This window comes from Alligator sinensis, unplaced genomic scaffold (genome assembly GCF_000455745.1).
Source record: "Alligator sinensis unplaced genomic scaffold, ASM45574v1 scaffold87_1, whole genome shotgun sequence".
Lineage (NCBI taxonomy): Eukaryota > Metazoa > Chordata > Crocodylia > Alligatoridae > Alligator > Alligator sinensis.
The window spans coordinates 3,534,199-3,553,497 of NW_005841929.1; the positions used below are offsets into that span (position 1 = coordinate 3,534,199).

The 19,299-nt window shown below is 47.1% G+C and overlaps 1 protein-coding gene across 1 annotated transcript in view; it reads right to left on the reverse strand.

Annotated features, from left to right (window-relative positions):
• The window catches only part of B4GALNT3 (beta-1,4-N-acetyl-galactosaminyltransferase 3), a 56,113-nt gene that overhangs the window by 23,548 nt on the left and 13,266 nt on the right, over positions 1 to 19,299 (reverse strand). The window contains exons 4-12 of the mRNA XM_025198809.1: positions 13,058 to 13,153; positions 12,442 to 12,532; positions 11,074 to 11,174; positions 10,706 to 10,773; positions 8,889 to 8,967; positions 8,378 to 8,444; positions 3,153 to 3,296; positions 2,660 to 2,769; positions 1,225 to 1,325 (exon numbers count right to left, since the gene is read on the reverse strand). Coding sequence (XP_025054594.1) covers positions 1,225 to 1,325; positions 2,660 to 2,769; positions 3,153 to 3,296; positions 8,378 to 8,444; positions 8,889 to 8,967; positions 10,706 to 10,773; positions 11,074 to 11,174; positions 12,442 to 12,532; positions 13,058 to 13,153 — 857 coding nt within the window. The remainder of the gene's footprint in view (positions 1 to 1,224; positions 1,326 to 2,659; positions 2,770 to 3,152; positions 3,297 to 8,377; positions 8,445 to 8,888; positions 8,968 to 10,705; positions 10,774 to 11,073; positions 11,175 to 12,441; positions 12,533 to 13,057; positions 13,154 to 19,299) is intronic.

A 19,299-nucleotide genomic window follows, 5' to 3' on the forward strand; every position in this document is an offset into this window, starting at 1 on the left:
TTTCCCTACTGTTTGTTGTATCCACTTGACATCCCAACATATTCTTAGGCTTTGGGCTTTCTGAGACAAGGCCTGTCTCTTCATTATGTGTTAACAGTACCTAGCACATCGGGACTCCCATCTATAAATGCTTTTGCAAATGAATAATCACAGCAACACCACTCAATGATACCTCATAGCCCACAGCAATCACCTTCTTGATCTGCTATGATACATCCAAGCCCCCCTCCCTGACTTAGTTATACAGCCTACTGTTCAATGGTCACCTCTCTGCTCCCAAAGTAAAACCCAGCAGGAGAAAAGAAGCCTTGATGTATAGAGGTCACAATTAGTGGTCTTGTTGGAAGACTGACACTCCCTATCCAACAAAAGTGTGCTCCTAGGACTACCTCCTGAATAAAGGGGGATTCTAGCCATGTGTGGTTGGTGGATAAGGCTATCCATTATCCACATAGGAGTGTGCTGGTGGCAATTTCATGTGGTGAACTGGCTCTGAAAGCTAGGGCTCTTGGGTGGAGGGCTCCATGAGGGCTCCCCCACATATCAGAGGTGTGATTCTGGGAAAGGTGTGAGGCCACACTGTCTCCCCAGCAGGGAGCTCCACTTGCTGGTGAAGAAGCTCTGCTGGAAAATACATTTCCCAGTTCATCAGGGCAAGACATTCTGTTTAACTCACCAGCTTTCAAGCCTGATAGACTTAGCAGCTCAGGGGCAGATGTTCTTTCAGAGTTCAGAGTGTTTTCATTTAAAAGGTACATCAGGAACAGGAAGAACTAAGCACCTCAGATGAACACCCTTCATTCCATTAACATCAGTGGAGATTCTGGGGGCTTACCAGGATGGTGCTTGAAGAAACCAAAAGTCATGTCCACACAGTAAACTTACTGTGCATGGCCAGGGCCCCCTCATGCATGCTCGAGTGGAAGTAGTGTATCAGTACTGATTAGTGGTCTAATTGCTTTGGGGGTGGCTAATTGGCCCTGTCACTCAATAGTGCTAATCAGCCCACCCAAAGTGACATGTGGCTGTGGACGCTTCTAGTTTGGGAGGCAGCTTGCCCAACCTGCACTGTGGACTTGAACATGCATTGTGCACTCAGCTGACCAGGGTGAGTTTCCTGTGTAGATGTGGCTAGAGCCCTACAAGTAGGCATCTAAAGTTCCATCCCAGTCCCAACACCAGCCCCAACTCATGCTAGATATCCAGCTGGGAGGACTGTGTTACCTTTCCAAGTAATATGGATTCTCCTGATAGAAGCATTTGTTGTCTGTCTCCATATGGCTCAGGCGGCTGTAATCATTTGGGTAAACAAAGGACAAGTGAACCTGGAAAGAGGGGAGAAAACCATGCACAAATGAAAATGATACCTGGAGATGTCACACGCAGGATAACTGAGCCCTTTAAGGGGAAGTTCACCAGTTAGTTGCCCCAAGGTGGGACCTCATACATGGTGCCAGACTATGCTAAAAACCAAAGCTGCAGTACAGAAATGAAAGCAGGAAGGAGCAGATAAGAGGTGAGGACAGCTGTCTGGAGAGAATGGCATGATGCTGGGAAGACAGCAGGTGCAGAGAGAGAGACAGAACATGGGTTAGGAGAATGCTGTACAGTATGTGTGATCCACTGATCAGACCTGATGGAGCTACAGAGCCTTGCTGAGTACAAGGCCTGTGTGGAAGCTCCTGGGTAACAGTGAGGAAGACCCAGCTCAGTTGGGACAGACTGAACCAAAGAACAAGAAGGTTGATTTTGGATGAAGGTTCCCAGAAGGAGCCCAGCAGGCAGCAGAATTTGAGGTGAAGGAGTGTGGGGAGTGTAACACTGTGGGGGAGTCTTGAGGAAGCCCTGATGTGGAGGTGTTGGGAGAAGAGTGGTGTGAAGGGTGGAGGATCAGGAACATGGGCAAAGGGTGGAGAGCTCCAACCTGTCCCACTCTATATGGGAGAACTGTGAGATGTCTTCTTATGAAAGAATGTTTTATTTTATATGATTAAACTACTTCTGGAAGCAGGGCTTGATTTGAATCTAAGAATTAAAGTCCTTTCCCAGGCAGGGAAGAGGTGACCACTGGTCTGACCCATGGTGGAGAAAGCTAGCCCTTGGGACTGTAAGAGAAACCGAAGCAGTACTTGCCTGTTTCGCCACACCTGGCTGCAGAAGGATGCCTGTGAAGGGTGATTTGTGTGACATTATTCAAATCCAGATCTGAGCTGTCAGAAAGCAGTCAGGCCTGGGATTTGGGACTACTCCATTAAAGCAACAGAATGTTTGGCACTAGAGGTAAAGACAAGGGTGACTTGCTACATTTGGAAGTTTACCTAAACGAGGTCTATTTGGAGCAGGGCTTCTTGTGTGGGGTTCTTGTAGCTCTGCTTATTACATGTCTTTAGAACTGACTGGGTTGGGAGATATGTGTTTTAAACTACCCAATTTCTTTATGGTGTGTATCAGTTCTGAATTAGGAAGGGAGAGAACAGGTGCTATGTCATGCAGAAGGGACATCCATCCCGCAGAAGGCATCAGCTATTGGCCTGTTTCCAGACTTTGGAGACACCCCATGTTCCAGTCAGGCATTGCCCTCATGTTCTAAAGCACATATATTCTCTAGTGTGGCATGGAGCACTTGGACAAACATCTCCATTAGAGGAATGAGACTTACGAACTGGAGTCCTTGATAGCGTGATAATGGGAATCCATTCACCAGGTAGCTGGGTTTGTAAGGGCAGTCCGGCAACGTCTTCCGCAGGCGTGACTTACTAATCAGAGGCACTACAAGAGGCCAAGAGGGACACACACACAAGAATTACTTGGACCACAAATCAAAGCAAATCCACCCTACACTGATAACACAGGACAGCCATTGCTGTGGACACTTCTATCCATTAACCCCTGTGCTTACTGGGTTCCTCCCTCTACACTAATCTTTTGGATTTATATGAACAATTTAAACCTGAAAGCAATGTTAGAACTGGACTTTGAAAGAGATGACATGAGTATGGTTTATCCTTCATATTGTAGCTCTCTTAGGTATCCTGAAATGATAGCTATTTCCTTCTCCACATAAGATAAATCCGGTTGTTAGTGACCATGTGGTCCTCATTCACATGATGTGACTGGCTGCAACAGTCTCCATTTGTTTGGCAGCCTCTTACCTTTATAAATAGTGTCCCGAGGGTCAGGCTTCAGCATGTCAGCTGGGTGTGTCTTCTTGCTCAGACTGGCAGTAGACTGATTTGCACGGCTGGCCAATGTCTGTGGTATATGTTCAACTTCATCCATCTTTAAGAGAGTCTCATCTAGAAACCAGCAAGAGAACGAAAGAAGGAGGAAGGACTAATCCATCACTTTATTCTGAGTGTCATTTCATTTGGTAACAGCTCCAGAAGCACACCCTCTCTGAATTCCAGACCATAAAAACTTGACCTCTTGTTTCCAGCCTTATTAATCCATATTTATGATACAGTAGTGTCCATATAGCTTTGATCAGGAGTGAGAAATTCACAGTAGAAACTAAGAAAGAGACAGTACCAGACCCTGCTCAAAGTCTAAAAAGTATAAGCCCAGAGGAAGCGGGGTGGGGGAGGCAGGGAGGGCAAGGGAAGAATGTCCCCTTTGTACAAGTAAGTGATGGTTGAATGTGGTGACAATTAAGACATGTTTTATTGTTTTGAAATGGGTAGTGCAAAAAGAAAAAAGTGTGGGGGGGAGGGGGGATATGCAATACTCTCTTACACCACCTCCTCTAACACAGAAGGAGTTAATAGAAACTCAGTACTCAATTAGCCTTGGTAGCTAAACACCTCATCTAGCAGTGAGTCAATTTATCCAGTTACTGGACACATCTGCAGAGGGGCTGGGACATTTCAGTGGGAGAATAGGAAGAAAAGTGCTCCAGAATTGGGAGGGGAACTTGCTCTTGTGTTACCCCTGGAAGCCCCCTTGCAGGTCAGTGTTCCAATATGCACTGAGGGCGTGCTTGTACACATGGCACTGAGACAATGTACACACAACAAAAATTCCCGCGTGTGGCTTAATGGTGTCACACATCACATGTATGGGAGTTTTGGGGGTTTTAAATTACTTCTCATTGTTACAATCTAAACCACAACCCAATGCAGTTTAGGTTCCCAAACACCATAAATCTGTCACGTGTACGTGGTAAATCACTAAATTACGTGTAGTGAGTCCCTTTGTCCACTGGGTGTTGCTACAATTTTTGTTTAGTGATCCCTCTTGTCTACCAGGTGTCACTACAATTTGCAGGTGTTTGTGTGTAATGGATGTTTTAGGACACCAGGTGTAGCTGCAGAAGCCAACATGAATCAATCTTCTGCTGATGTCTTTTTCTTACTACTAAATAAATAATTCAAAAAAACCTTTTTTGTTTGTCATCTCCTATTTCACTGAACTGACAGCTGGATGTTCTAGGGTGTGTTGGGGGGGTTGAAGATTGGGTTGGTCCCAGTCTCTTTTGGAGACTGATCAATGTCTGCTGTGTATGTGCTCCCTTCTCCATTATTAGGGATAATGCAGTGTGTTGTGTACCCTGACCCCCTCAGCGCTATTATAGAAATATTGCACAGTGAAGCATGCTATTGAAGGCTTCTGCTCTGAGCATTTAACACCTAATAGGAGATTAATGGGTCCCCAAAGTCCCTTGCTGTCCAGACAGCTGTCCAGCTCTCAGTCTTTTCCAAAAACAGAGTAAGTGAGCTCTGTCCCTGTTGAGTGTGATCTGCTCTGAGCATTTAACACCTAATAGGAATTTAATGGATCCTTAAAGGTCACTGGGCTACTTTAACATTCATAGCAGCAGTTTTCAGTTGAACTGACCCAGAGGACATCCAACCACCCACCCCAGCCAGGTGACCAAGGAGCTCAGGTCTGGCAAGGAGGCCCGACTACCGCCATCCCCCGGTTCTCCACCACCCTCTCCCCACCCTATTCTTGTCTCGCTTTCCTGTACCCCCTTCACCCTTCCCATACAAATTCCCACAGTGGTGATGCTACTGCCATCCATTGTAGTGCTGCTTCCGCCACCCACTGTGGTCATGCTTTCACCCCCACAACTTCCCTCTACCACCCCCCAGGCTCCCCCTTCCCCATCACTCCTAACATCAGGAACAAAAGCCAGAAGCAGAAGTGGAACCAGCGGTAAGTTTGCCATTGGGACCGGGGACAGACTTGGGCATATGGTAATAGGGGAAAGCATGAAAGTATAGGTTATAGCACATTGGAACATGTCAGGCTAACTGCCATCTCTCTTCTAATTGCCCTCCACCTGTGCCTCACTTGAGGATGGCTGATGCAGCATCCCAGACCCCTGCACAAGGTTATTTAGCTGTACCAAGTGCACAGGTATGCCCAAAGAAGGCTTAGGGAAATCTCTCATGGGAGATTTTGTAGCCTGTAAGGGGAGGTGAGGAAAGTGAGTTTGGAAGTATGGGGCAGCCCTCCCCCCATCTTCTTTAGCTTCCCCTGCAGCATGACTGTCATTTTGTGAAGAGGGTTGCCCTTGCTCTGCTGGGACTACGGTTTTTGAGAGGACTCTGAAGGGAGCATTTTGGATCTTTCCTTTTATCTACTGCTTTCTAATTGTGTGATAGGGGACTGGGTATTCAGCAGTGTTTCTGTGTTTGCTGTTTGGTTGGTTTTTAATTTATTTATAGTTGAATTAAAGTTTTATTTTTATAAGTTTCTGTTTTTTCAATCAAGGTATGCTTAGCAGTGCTTTAGTGATCAGTGGTACATCAGTCTTGCTGGTGGTGGCTGCTGTGGGTGGTGGGGGTCTCCCTTGAGGGGGTGCTGGTATGATTTTGTTGTGGGGGATGCTTTCAGCCAGGAGGGGTGACTGGCTGCCCTTGGGTTTCAGGGTTTGTCCATTCAGCCCTCTGCTCAGCACCTGCCTCTTTTCCGCTGTGTGCTTGACAGATTTCAGGGATAATCCCCAAAAAACCCAAAACACCAAGTTTTTAAAGGAGGGGTGGTTACAGGAAACAAGTCTCTCTGGGAACAAGACTTCTGTGGCCCCCCACCACACATCTCTAAAACATCCCTTTGTGGCTGTCTATGGCTTGACTGTCCCTCATAATGCCATTAATTCGCTCACTGCTTTTACATAAAACTGACAAGTGGGGTTCATTGAACCTGATTGCAAACCTAAAGCATGGCCGTTTTATGAACAGCAGGTACACACTGTCCCATGGCATCCCAAACAAGCATGCCCAAAAGATGCACAGAGTTGCTATGAGTGCAGCCAGAGCCCCCCTCCCTGCTTGACCAAGCCTGGCCCCAAAATGACCCAGGTGAACCCTGTGACTGGGTCAAAAGTTGCAACACTTGCGGAGCATGTCTGCTGTCCAAACTTGGTACAGACACTACAGGGTTGGAGGCAGGTGAACTTCCCTTGGCCAGGTCACCTCAAGGCCTATACTTTCAGTGCACAGCTCCCTGGGGTACCCCTTATTAATCTGAGGACAGACTAGAAACTCTATTCTAGTTTTCTATTCTAGAAAAAAAACCCAGCAGGAAGAACCATCTCGGGAGGTGGAGTAGAAACACTAGAGGCAGGAGGCCTCTGGGGTATGAAGAGGACAAGCCTGTGAGAGGAAGGCTGAGGCCACAGCAGGCTCATCCCAGAGGCCAGTGCAATAAAGTTGTGGTTTGTTCACTTCATGTGATAAAAGACTGTATATGACTGGGGTAGGCTGGGAGGAACTCCAGACAGCAAAGGGCAGCAGGTTTAAAGACTATATGCTACTGTGGCTAGCTGAGAGATGCTTAGCCAAGGGGTAAAAGCCTGGCTGAATAGGCCCTGAGGCAGCAACCTGCTACAGGGATTTTCTTCAAGTGTGGGGAGGGGGAGGTGGGTGTAAAGGGGCACTGGGGAGAAACCCTGGGTCATCTTACTCTGAAAAGAAAAGAACGGAAGAGGAATCCCAGGATGCAATCTTGATATCAAACACTATTTGTGACACTGTTCACTTCATTTGGGAGGATAAGGATTCACAATATGGGAGTGGGATCAAGCATGATTTGGCTGGAAGGATGAGTCCTAAAAGAGACAGTCTGCTGCCAAGCCTACAGTGGCAGTAGGCAGGAGATGCCAGGGGAAGATGCAAGTTTCCGGTGCCATTCCCAATGACGGGGATGTGCTGGGCTCACATTCTACGGGTACTTTGTAAGAATAAAGGAGAAGTAAGATGAAGAGAGGAGACTGATACCGCTCATGCCTAGGCATGGTTACTTGGCCAGGTTCTGAAAACATTGCAGCAGGATGTGGGTCTCAAAGAAGGCAAAATAGGAGCTGTCTGAAGGACACAAGGACATTTTCTACACATGAAAAGAGTAGTTTGGGACAGTACCCAGAGGCATTTGAGAGCAAAGCTGAAGTTGGTGAATGGTAAAGCCTGAGAATGTTGGCAAAAAGGAAATGAGGTTCCTAGAGCTGCAGCGTGAATGGTCTTAAAGGTAAAAGCAAAGTTTGTGTCTGATATGAAGGAGAGGGGGAAACTAGAGGAAAGACTGGAAGAGGATGGACTGATGGGTGACAATCAGAGAAACAAGCTAGTAAGACACTTACAGCAGAGTCAGAATGGGTTGGGTGTGGGGAGGGAGGCTGTTTGCAGCAACAGCGTCCTCTGACATTTTTAGCAGCTTCCCAGTCCAGTATCCAGCATGAAGTTTCCCTGGAGTCTTAGAAATTACCCACAAACCCAACCTCCTCATTCCTGACCATCCCTTGGCTTCTGAATTGTAGACTCCTTTTGCCTTTGCATAGCAAGCAGCAGATCTTTGTCATGTGTTACTTTCACCATCTGGAATGGTTTCTTCCCTGCCTTGGTCAGATCCATCTCTCCTCTCTGGTGACTGACTCAAAATCTCTCTAAACAAGACTAAAATCCCACTCCCTGAGCCTCTCCGGGTGTGTCTATACATAACCCTACAGTGATGTAGTGATGCACTACATTGCTGTACGGCACGCTATGGTGATGTAGAGATCACACAGGTCTACACAATTGCCAGCTACATCACTATAGTGGAAAAATCTAACCATGCACTGTGTGCACAGCACAGTAACCACCCATACTGAACCATGTTTTAGTACTTCCAGAAGGCAGTACAAAAACAGAGCACCATAGCAATGTTGCCATACAGCGATGTGTAGATGCACCCTCTGTGTTTGATACTGTTCCACAAAATTGGCCAGAGTTCTCCCTGTGACTTCTACTTTAAACCTCCAGCCAGTGCTCGTAACACTGCTTACACATAACATTATCTGTAGTGTCTGAATGGACTGTGATCAGCTGTGAAGCACCTGTAGTGCTGTTGAATGAACAATGAGGAACAAAGACAAAGCTATGGTGGGGATACTTACTAGCAAAAAGGGAGAGGTATTGGGAGTCTATGACTGTCAACTTGGCTTCTGGGTCATTCAGTCGCCACTGCAACAGAAAAAAGAAATAAATATGAAGTGCTTATGGAATTACGGTAATTTATTCAGCAGAAAAGTACTGGGTGTGCATCTGTTTGTAACCATGTGGGACCTCTAACATTCCCTTCCCCAAATTAGTAGAATCTTTCTCACACAGAAAGGGATTAGGAGAGAACCAACAATCCTGGTACTCAGCCTAATAGAAGGAAAAGATGGAAAATGGCTGAAAAGAGAAGCTAGGGATAGAGTGATGCTGTCCCACACAGAATGAGAACAGGAGTCAGGAGGCCAGCAAGGCTGTCCCACACAGGACAGGGTAAGGGCTTGGAATGGGAGCAGAGATATCCCAGGAAGAATGGGGTCAGAGGATGTGAGTGGAGTCCAGTTGTCACCAAGCTTTCCTCTCAAGCCCCATCAGTGAATGTGCAGGACATGGTTAGCCAGGCACACTTACCGCCACCTCCACATGATCTGTTCCTTTGTCATCCTGTTTATGCAGCACTTCAAAGTAGTACCTGCCAGAAGCTGCTAATCTGTAGAGGAGAAAAACTCACATCTCTTACTGAACAACTACACTATCTTGGGCTGTGGCTTTGTTTGCTCTTAAACTAAGCAGGACTGGGTTTAACCTGTCACGGGATGGGAAATACAGATGCTGCAGGCAGGATGTACTTACAATTTTGTCGGATCACTCTTTTCTTTGAGAAAATGTTCCCAGCTAGAATTTTTCACACCCTCTCCTCAAAGCAGCAAGGTGATCCTCTACCTCCAGCTAATTATTCTAGATACCTGAATGTTAATCTTGTCTGCTGGGTTTGGTGTATCAGGATTCTGTGAGTCCTGGTCAGTTGCTAGGTGGAAAACTCTGGAGAGTACTTTTGAGATTCTGGAGGAGTTTAGATTAATTTCATTTATTCTTACCACTTTAAAGTGAGAGAAACACAAAACCATAGTCTTCAGGGAGTTCTGACAGGCAGCCACCAGGGGGCAGATGTTAACCATTTTATCATACATTGGCTGCATTGGGTAAGCATCTGAGCAGTTTTATAATAATTTTGGAGATTTCCCATTATTAGGTCTGTTCCCCATGCATTAGGTCTCTTCCTCTTTCAAATATTCAAAAACCACAGGTCCACAGAAATCATAAGTAAAATACCAGATTCTTTCCTTACTTTCTGCCATATCTACAAAGTCTAGGCACTTCCTTGCCATTTTTCCCAAAGAGAAAGCTAATGTGCTATCCCTCACCTCCAGGAGTTGAGGCTCTCAACAAAATACCAAACAGGATAAAAGCTAACACTTCTGTCTTTGAGCACTGGCTTCCATATGACTCCTCATCTACTGGGATCCTGGATGCTACAACAAAGGACCTGAAGCACATCAGAGTATTACCAGATTGTGGGCTATTAGCCCTAGGCTTTCAGTAGGCCACCTTAGAACCCTGGGTTTCCCTACATTATGGCCTGGTGCCTAAGATCACCATTTTGGCCAATCTATTTGGTATCTCGTAACTCAGCTTTGCTTCTCTGTTCTTGCTCCCAAAGCTGTAGCCTCTGGTTGCTTAATGAAGCTCCAAGAGTGCTTTGGTGTTGGTCTCTGTCCACTTGGTTCTTAGTGGGGCATTCAGCACTTTCTAGAAGAGATGAGTAAAGTTGCTGGGGCTGGGAATCCTACAGGCCTGGGGACAATATCATTTTCATACAGTGGTAGGTGTTACTGGGACCATCTGGAAACAGAACAGGTAGACAGCAGCGGGCATGGGATCCTGTGGCACTGGGAAAAGGCCCTAGTCTCCATGTACACAGGAGCAAGCTGAAGTGAGCAGCACCTGAAGGAAGCTCATTCAAGGCTTGCCCCATAGCCTTGAGTTAGCTGCCTGGAGCAATGCTATCCACAACATACAACTGAGAGGATTTTGCATCTGGTTGGCAAGGGAAGTGAGCAGGCACAGTCAAGCCTTGACTTGAGTTGAGTTCCTAGAAAAGAGGAGCTTTGGAGATGGGCCTGCATCAGGGGTCCCAGCCCTGCCTCATTGCATAGCCAATAGATTCTTTTTTTAGAAACCATTTCAAAAATGAACAAATTCAGTGTTGACCCCCCCCAGCTAAGGTGACCAAATAAGGTGACAAAGAAGAGGAGCCCCGAACACAGTAAGTGAAAGCCAAAGATGGCCAGTGAAGCCTGTTATTTGAGAAACCAATCAGGATGGGGTAAGACATGATGCAGCATGCATGGAGCCTGCAGCATCCAGCCTCACCCCTGCCCACTCACCTCACTGGCCTTGATTGCTGGTTTTGGAACTTCCCAAATTCTCCTGGTGCCGTCCATTCCTTCCCAGTCTGTGCGAGGACAGAAAATGTCTGGGTTACAAGGCCCTTCACCACTGGTTATTACACAGAGGGGAGAACTGAGCCCCATCCACTTAGTAAACTGTCCTCAGGTAGCTGGAGATGGGACCAGGTCCACTGAGTATAGCCCAGGCCCCCACAAAGCCACTGCCAGGTTGTCAAGTGGGAGGCTTGGCTGTCCCAGCCACCACTCTTCCCTCCTGAAGCAGAGTATAAGGTATAATAAGGATTTTCATCCCCATAGGAACATTAAAAACAGTGACTGAAGAAGCCATGCAGTGTACACTGTACCTTGCCTATGCTAGCCAGAAGCCGGAGGCCAGAAATCCTTTCATCTGAACTCAACCAGAACTCAGCATTGTCATCAGCAGCAATGGCAAATTGAAAGTCCCCTGCCAAGAAATTTCCAGAGAAAAATGGTGCTCTGCGTTGCTAGAAAGAAAAAATGCTTCCACTCCTGTCCTGATCCCTGCCTCCCACTGGGACTGACACAGCATTTACCCTTGACCCATCTACTCCCTCCATTGCTGTCTGGGACTCTCCCTGAGCTACCAAACACTGCCAGTGCTTTTAACCCTCACCTTTCAGTTGTAAATAAAACGCTGACTGTTTTCTTGCCCTCAGAGAAGTTGGTTAGTCACCCGTCTTGCGCTGACCTTGGTTGAAATCTAACATGGAAGGGGAGGAGTCCATGCAGATTTCTTTCAGTGACTCTTTTGGAAAAGAGAGAGAGAGAAAGCGAGCGAGAGAGAAAGAGAGTGTATGTGTGTGTGCATGAGAGAGAGAGAGACAGAGAGTGAGAGACTCTGTGTGTGTGTGTGTGTGTGTGTGTGTGTGTGTGTGTGTGTGTGTGTGTGTGTGTGCACGCGTGCGTTAAAAAGATAGAGACTCTGGACATGGCTATATTGCACAAGGCAGTGCTAGGAAGAGAGAGCTCCAAACCAGAAGTAGTGCAGCCTTGCTCTTCTTAGAGCTGATTAGCTCAGACAAAGGTAATACAATACTGCCTGGGGCTTTATAGACATACCCTGGGCATCACATCTGGGAATGTGATGGGTACAATAGAAAGTCCAGATGTGCAGCTGCAGCCATGTGTGGGTGCTTGGGGTTCTGTTCAGAATGAATGCATGGGGCTCAAGGTCCAATGGATGGGAGAGGTACCAGCAAGGAAGCTGTGCATGTCTAGAAGCCTGTGAATGGACATTTAGGGCAGGGTAAGTGGATACAGATAGGGCCACGGGGTGCATGCACTTGTGAGGATGGATGTGTATGAATGGAGTCATGTGCATGTCAATGCACAAGTGTGTTAATGTACACGTGCACATGTTGCTAATTTGTGTGTTTGTACCAGCATTCACATGCTCATGGGGAGCGTGTCTGTGGGTACTTACACAGGTGCTGTGTATGCAGGATAGCAGTTTTCCTTATAATGACAAATCTGTATTTCCCCTTCCAGTGACAACCAGGTGCATTTGATCTATGCTACTGAGACTCCCTGCTTTTTCAGTGTTGGACAGAATCCCCTGCACCTGGCTGGAGAGAGATTGTGTGGGGCTTTCCCAGATGAGCGCATTTCTGTCTAGCCTCAGGCAGGGAAGGAGAAGACAAGGGAGAGAGGATGCAGCACAAGAACCCCAACTGGCTTCAGTGCCTCCTCACCGTCAGTGAAAGGGTGCAGATAGCCAAATATGCGGAGCCCATAGTTGGTCCATTTGGGTGACACTGCCAGCTTCTTCAGGGTGGTTCGTGTCTAAGGGTGGAAGAAAAAAGTGACAAAGTAGGATGGAAACAGGAAGGGAATGGCAAGAGAGAGGAGGGCCGGGACTGATGTAGGAGGAGATGGACAAAAGGAATGGAAGAGAGGAGATGAGGGACTAGCGGAGGTAGGACTAGGAGGAACAATAGGATACAGTACAAGAATAGGGCAGTACAAGGTGCAGTACAGGTAAGGGAGGAGAAAGGTGAATGAAGGGCCCTGGAAAAAGGTCATGAACATGAGAATGGGACTTATTGTCCACTAACCACTTGGACAGAAGTCTGCTTCATTCAGTGTCAGAGTTCTAAGACACACGTCATGAGCCTCATGTTGCATGGCAATGGATTCCATTGGCCCTTGCAAGATCTCCTTCGAGGCACAGTTCCCCACAGGAGGAGGGAGATGTGGGAATGGGAGGACAAGGAAGAGGGAGGGCACAGTAAAGCAAAGAGGAGCAGAAGGTCTGGAGTAAAGGTGTGCAGCATTTGCAGAGGGGATGGGTTCTCTACAGGTACTCACATGGGGGTAGAGTGGGAAGTGGAGGTTCCTTCTGAGCTGCTCAATGGAGCTGCCACACCAATCCTCAAACACATGGAGATTGGCCTGGCCCTGGAACTGGAGGAAGATAGAAGCACAAAGAGGTAACCCTATGAATGGCTCAGTCCCGACCTGCCCTCTGTTTACCTGTGTCAGTACCTTGCATGTGGGTGATCTGCACATAACTGAGAGAAAGTGACACGTTCAGTTTTTGAGGAGCCAGTCAAAGAAAGACAGTCTCAGCCCTGCTAGGGATCAGGTGATAGCTTGGTCCATATAAAAGTCAGTGACAGCCCATATAAGTGGCTGAGCTGCAGGGTCCAGAGCACTTGGTGGACCATGTTGGGCAGAAGAACTACTTTATGTAGGCGTCTTGCTCAAGCTGAGGTTTAATCAGTAAGCTTTGCCCTGAAGCAAGAGCCTGACATGAGCTCTGTGAGGCATCTCTTTCCAGGGGCTGGGGAGCTTCCTACCATGTGGGATTTGTGTGTGACGATCATAATCTATATGAGCAACATGACGTGCAACAATGTGTTTTTCACATGATTAGTGAACATCATTCTGCAGTAATTTATGCTGAAAAAGGGTGCATTTGTGTACGAACACACTGTCCCTATGTAATGCTTGATCAAATATAGTTGTATTTAATGGCATTTTCCATTAACCAATGTTTTTGTAATGCTTCATCTACCAAAATCTATAATTTTAAATACTTTGTGCCTCACTGGATGACACACAGTGTCTGGGCTAAATCATGGGTTTATGAAAACATTACTCCAATTCAGTTACGTTTAAATTTGCCAATGTTAAAACAAGTTTTGTCTATTCCAGATGTGCATGCTATGGTAAATTCTATTAAACAGCACAATTGTGAAACCAGGGTATAGATTAAACATAATAATAAAAAGGTTTTCAGGTATTGGAAAAAGTCCAAAGAGCAGTGAGACATTCTTGGTAGGAAGTTTTGCTAGGATGGAGTCATACTACCCAAGGCGTTTTAAACTTAATGCTTCACCCCACTGTGGTGATAATTGGCATCCAAATTGCTATCATCTTTGCTGTTGTTTTAACTGGCTGTACATGTTGCCAAGTTTATCAGTTACACAGAGTTTTTGTTAACCTCTACAAGACCCCCACTACAAGTGCTTATATTGGAGGAACGAACAGGTGTACACTCCATGAAGACGAAGTACATTGGTGTGATAATCCCTCCATGGAGGAGTTATCAGAGGGGTGACTTGTTGGGATCTAGAGGCTTTCGGGCCTGGGTTTGACTTGTGTTTAGCTCAAGCTGCATGCTTAGTAGGGGTGTGCAAAGTGGGCCCTATTCGATTCAGATTCAGCCCGAATCAGGGACAGTGATTTGATTTGTTGATTCGAATCACTGTCCCTGATTCAATTCGGCTGAATCCGAATCTGAGGATTCAATGCTGATTCGGACATAGGCACAGCTTTAAATGTTTTTTCTACATACCTTAGGGTACCAGTGTGGCTTATGAACGCTGCAACGCTGAGGCAGATGGAGCGGCCCACAGGAGTGAGTGGGACCCTCCATGTGCTTGGCGGTGAACCCAGAAGTGGACTGGAAGTACTTCTGGTCCACTTCTGGGTCCACCAGAGAGCGCACTGGGGGCCCCCCCACGCCTCTCCAGCTCGGTGATTGGCCGCAGGGGGACCCTGGGTGCACCCCAGACCCAGGAGGCACCGGTTGCAAAGCCGGGGGGAGTACACGGGGGCTCCCCAGCATGCTCCCCAGTGTACCTGGAAGTGGACCAGAAGTGCTTCTGGTCCACTTCCAGGTTTGCTGCAGAGTGCACTGGGGAACTTCCTGCGCTTCTGTGGGATGCTCCATGCACCCCAGCATTGCAGCACTCGCAAGCCACCTGCTACCTTGAGGTACATAGACAAAACATTTAAAGCTGTGTCTATGTCTGAATCTCTGAATCTTTCCAAATCTCTCCGAATCAATTTGGAGGGTTCCGATTCGATTCAGAGAGATTAAAGGGTCCTCTGATTCGATTTAGCTTCAGAGATTCAGCCACCGAATCGGGCCAAATCTCTACCAAATCGAATCAGGGACCGAAGCTTCGCACAGCTCTAATGCTTAGCTTGAACTGTGGTTGAGACATGCACCCAGTGAAAGGAGCAGACAGAAAAATACTGTCCCTGACTTAAAACAAATCAGGAAATTGGCTAACTAAGTTGAATAAATATAACCTGGGCAAAAGAGGAACAGTCAGAGCAAAACCTAACCCCACCTAGGAATGAAAAGGTTACCTCAGAATAGAAAATTCCAGTTAAAGGTAACCATACTTGGCAAACAGAAGCATTATTAATATGCATTAGGAGGAAGGCTTAAGTTAATTTTATGTATTAAGAAATGCAAGCTATATGGTATATAAAGAGAGGAGAGAGAGTGTACCCTTGGGAACACTTCTGAAGAAAGTCTGAAGAGATCCTGTTCAAGATCCTGTCTCAATATCAGACTTGGAAACCAGGAGCTCTGGACAAGACTTCATGGACTGACCAACCAGTGAAGCTGCGTTCGTGACATCATGGGGTGGTGAGCATCTGCTTTGACGAGCTACAAACCTAAAATTTTTTACTGCTAATGCTGCTTCAGTTTTAATTAGAATTGTATCTGTTAGGGTTTAATAAACTTGCTTTTAATTGAGGACTACCGTGTCTTAATCTCCTTGCCTGGTATAAGACCCATTATAGCATTGTAGGGACCCAGCAGTAGACCAGTTTACACACAGTGCTCTTTCAGCCAACTGGGTATGCTGAAATCCCCTACCAAGAGCTTGCCCTCAACACTGCATGCAAAGTGTATCATCCAGCCATGACAGCGGGCCTCATCCCAGGGGCTCATGTGAGACATGCAGCAAGAGCATTCCCTTTGGACACAATCATAGTGTGGGACTGAGTAATGGCCCTGGGATACACAGGGTGTGTGCAAAATCCCTGTTATCTAAGAGAACTAGCTCTGAGGACTGACAATCAGAGAAAGAGAAGGGAGAGAGAGAAATGAAATCATCAGCTCCCTGTGCCAGAAGTGAAGTGGGAGGAGGGACGGGTTCTGTTATGGAGCAGGGATGTGGAGGAGGGTGTCAAGAGGGTATGGGCAGCAGCCCCCCTTTACATGTTCAGGTAAAGGTGTGATATTGTGGGATCTACACAATTGTGATTGTGAGATCACATATTAGATCCAATTATGCCATATTGCTGGTGCAGGGGGAGCCCAATCCTGGGCTCCTCCTGCACTGGCAAGAAACAGACTCTCATGGCTGAGAGTTCCCTTTGCTGAGGGGGCTCCACAGCAGGGGCTGAGAGACCCCACAGTTGACAGGGGTCCTGGTCCAGGCTGCTCCTTGCATGTAGCCAGGACCAAGAGCCCAGCAACTGATGGGGCTCTCGGTCCCGGCTAAATGTGAGGTGCAGCCCTGACTGGGAGCCCCATCATTTGCTGCAGCTCTAGCTTCCTGTTACATGTGAGTCGCAGCTGGGGCTGACAGCCCAGTCAGTTGTGGGGTCTCTTGGTCCCCGCTGTGGGTGAGAGGCTGAACTGAGAGCCCATGTGGGCTGGGGGTTTCAATTCCCAGGGCTTGGGATTTTTATGCTAGGCAAGGTGCACCCTTGTGGCTGGGAGCTCTGTCAGGGGAGGGGGCTCCGGGGCACAGGGGAGACCCTGCTACATGTGCAAATTAAAGCTCAACAGCAACCAGCTATAGGGTCAGTACACATTTTTGAGGCCTCGCTTTATAGATGGTTGGAGCTTTTTATCATGTGATAGCTACTTTGCATGTGTAGCTGGTCTTGAAATAATTGTGCAATTTCCTAGTTAATTGTGCAATGCCTGTAATATGTAGAGGGGGCCACAGTGGCTCGTGTAGCGACTCAGCAGACCAAGCGGAAAATGTTTCTGTGACCGACAGGAATTGGGCTGAAGTCTCTGCATAACTGAGCAGCCTACAGAGCAGGGGTGGGCAATTATTTCAGGGGGAGAGCCGCTTACTGAGTTTTGGCAAGCCATCAAGGGCCGCTTGACAGGCAGCCAGTGGCAGATAACTATTAATTTTCTAATTTTATAGGGGCCCCGCGGGCTGGATAGAATGGCCTGGCAGGCTGCATCTGGCCCGTGGGCCACATTTTGCTCACCCCTGCTACAGAGAGTGGGGTGGCAGGTTGCTTGCAGGATGTAGAAGAAAGGTGCTCCTCAAGGGACAAGGTCATAAGTCACAAAAGGGAACAGGAGTTGAAAGGAGCTAAAACAGCTGGGCACTTAACTCCTCCTGGCAGAGAGGTATGTGAGGTTGGGGACTTGGGTGGTTGCTTGAAAGGAGAAAAGCATTGCTCTGGATAAGGGTGCAGGAAGTTGAGCTTGCCTTGGGAGTGGGCAAGGATCTGCAGGAGCCTTCAAGGAGTGGGAAAGGAAGCCTACCTGGAACTAATGAACTAGGTATCATGTGATAGCATGAAGCCTGGTTGGGTCTTAAAAAAGGTCAGTAAGGAGGGCCCTGGTTGTGACACAGTCACTTAAGGAAACCTTCCTGTTCAGTTGAGCTCTTGCTGACCTTGCTTGGGATCCATCCTTTAGATCGGGGACTGGGATGATTTAGAGCAGGGGGCTGAACTGGCTGACCTCATGATGACCCTTCCAGCCCTACTTTCCTGTGATCCTAAGAAGAAGAGGAAAACCTCTGGGCCTGTCATGTACATTGTGGAGAGGAATTACTTGATATTTTTTTTATACTGTGCCCCAGTTTTTGTCTCACTAATAAAAACTGTGCCCTGAGGGAAAGGTTGATAATGAACTTTGGTCTGCACATCAGCTCAGTCACAACTGTGTGAGCTGTGTGTTCTGGCCATTTCTTAACACATTCTGTCTTGTGCATGTGTACATCTTCTTCTGTTCCTGACTTGGTACTTATCAGCACTTGGCTGTCTCCTGCTGCGAGGAGTGCTTTTGCCATGGGTATTCCACTTGCTGTGTTTGGGTTTGGTGTGTACTCTGCGGCACATTGCTCCCTGCTTTTTTCCTCTACTGATTTCCCTTAACCAAAGTTCTGCTGATCAGAGACAGAGGGAAAAGTATATGGAAGAAAGGTGATTCTGCACAGCAATAGAGAAGAGCAGCACAGCCCATCCATGACAGTGAGTTTGCTTGAACTTGGGATGGGCTCATCATCAGGAACATTGTAGAAAGCAGAGAACAGGGACAGAAGTCATTCACTGTCAGATAACCACTATGAAATGTCTTTGTATGAAGTGACTGGACAATGGTACCACTCTGCACTTGGATACAGATTCACACCCCAGGATTTTTGAATTACTTTCCTAAAGGAGGTGAGTGTTATCATTTCCATGTCACAGATGTGCTACAGTGGCAAACTGACTTAACCATGTTCCTGAAGCAAGTCAGTGGTGGAGTCCAGCCTAGAACTCAGGTCACCTGATGAATCATTTTCCTGTTAACCACTAACCAATGCTGCTTTTCACTCTCATGTGCACATCTATGTCCTGCAAAGAGCAAGTACATTACTGTATGAAATGCTTCTTCAAGAAGAACAGCTAGAGGCAGCCTTGACTGTTCCTCTGTGGTTCTACAGCCACATTATAGTTAATGACAAGGCAGATTGACAGGCTGTTCTCTAGGCCCAAGACCTCAAGGGAGTCAGGACTAAGTCTGCAATCAGGTAACAGAGATAAGACTTGACTAGATAAGACTTAAACCACACCAGCCTTGGTGTAACTCACATTTGAAGGAAGTTGGCAAGAAGCATACGGCACTAAGAGGCTGAATTCCCAATTACTGTATTTTGACTACTAAACAGATTAGGTAGAGGCATAACTACCAGGCTTTGCACCCTGAACAGCAGCAGAACAGAGGCTGGGCTGGCAGCAGCTGATTTCCTTGCACTCCAGATAAGGGCGGTGGTGGGGTGCGGGATGAGAAGTGGGGCTGGTTCCCTGGTTATCCACCCCTTGTCACATCACAGACATTACATAAAGGGTATGCTGGTTTCATGCTCCACAGCACTTGCTGACTACTACTGGAATTCTCCTCTTCCACTACTAAGCAACTAACTGGGAGCATCATTCATGGCCTGATTGTCATTTAAAAGGTACAGACACATAACAACTGAACCATTCCAAAATGTCATTGGTTGGGAACAGGTTCACAATTGTTGCAAGGTCCTCCTTGGAAGTACTGGGTGTGAGGC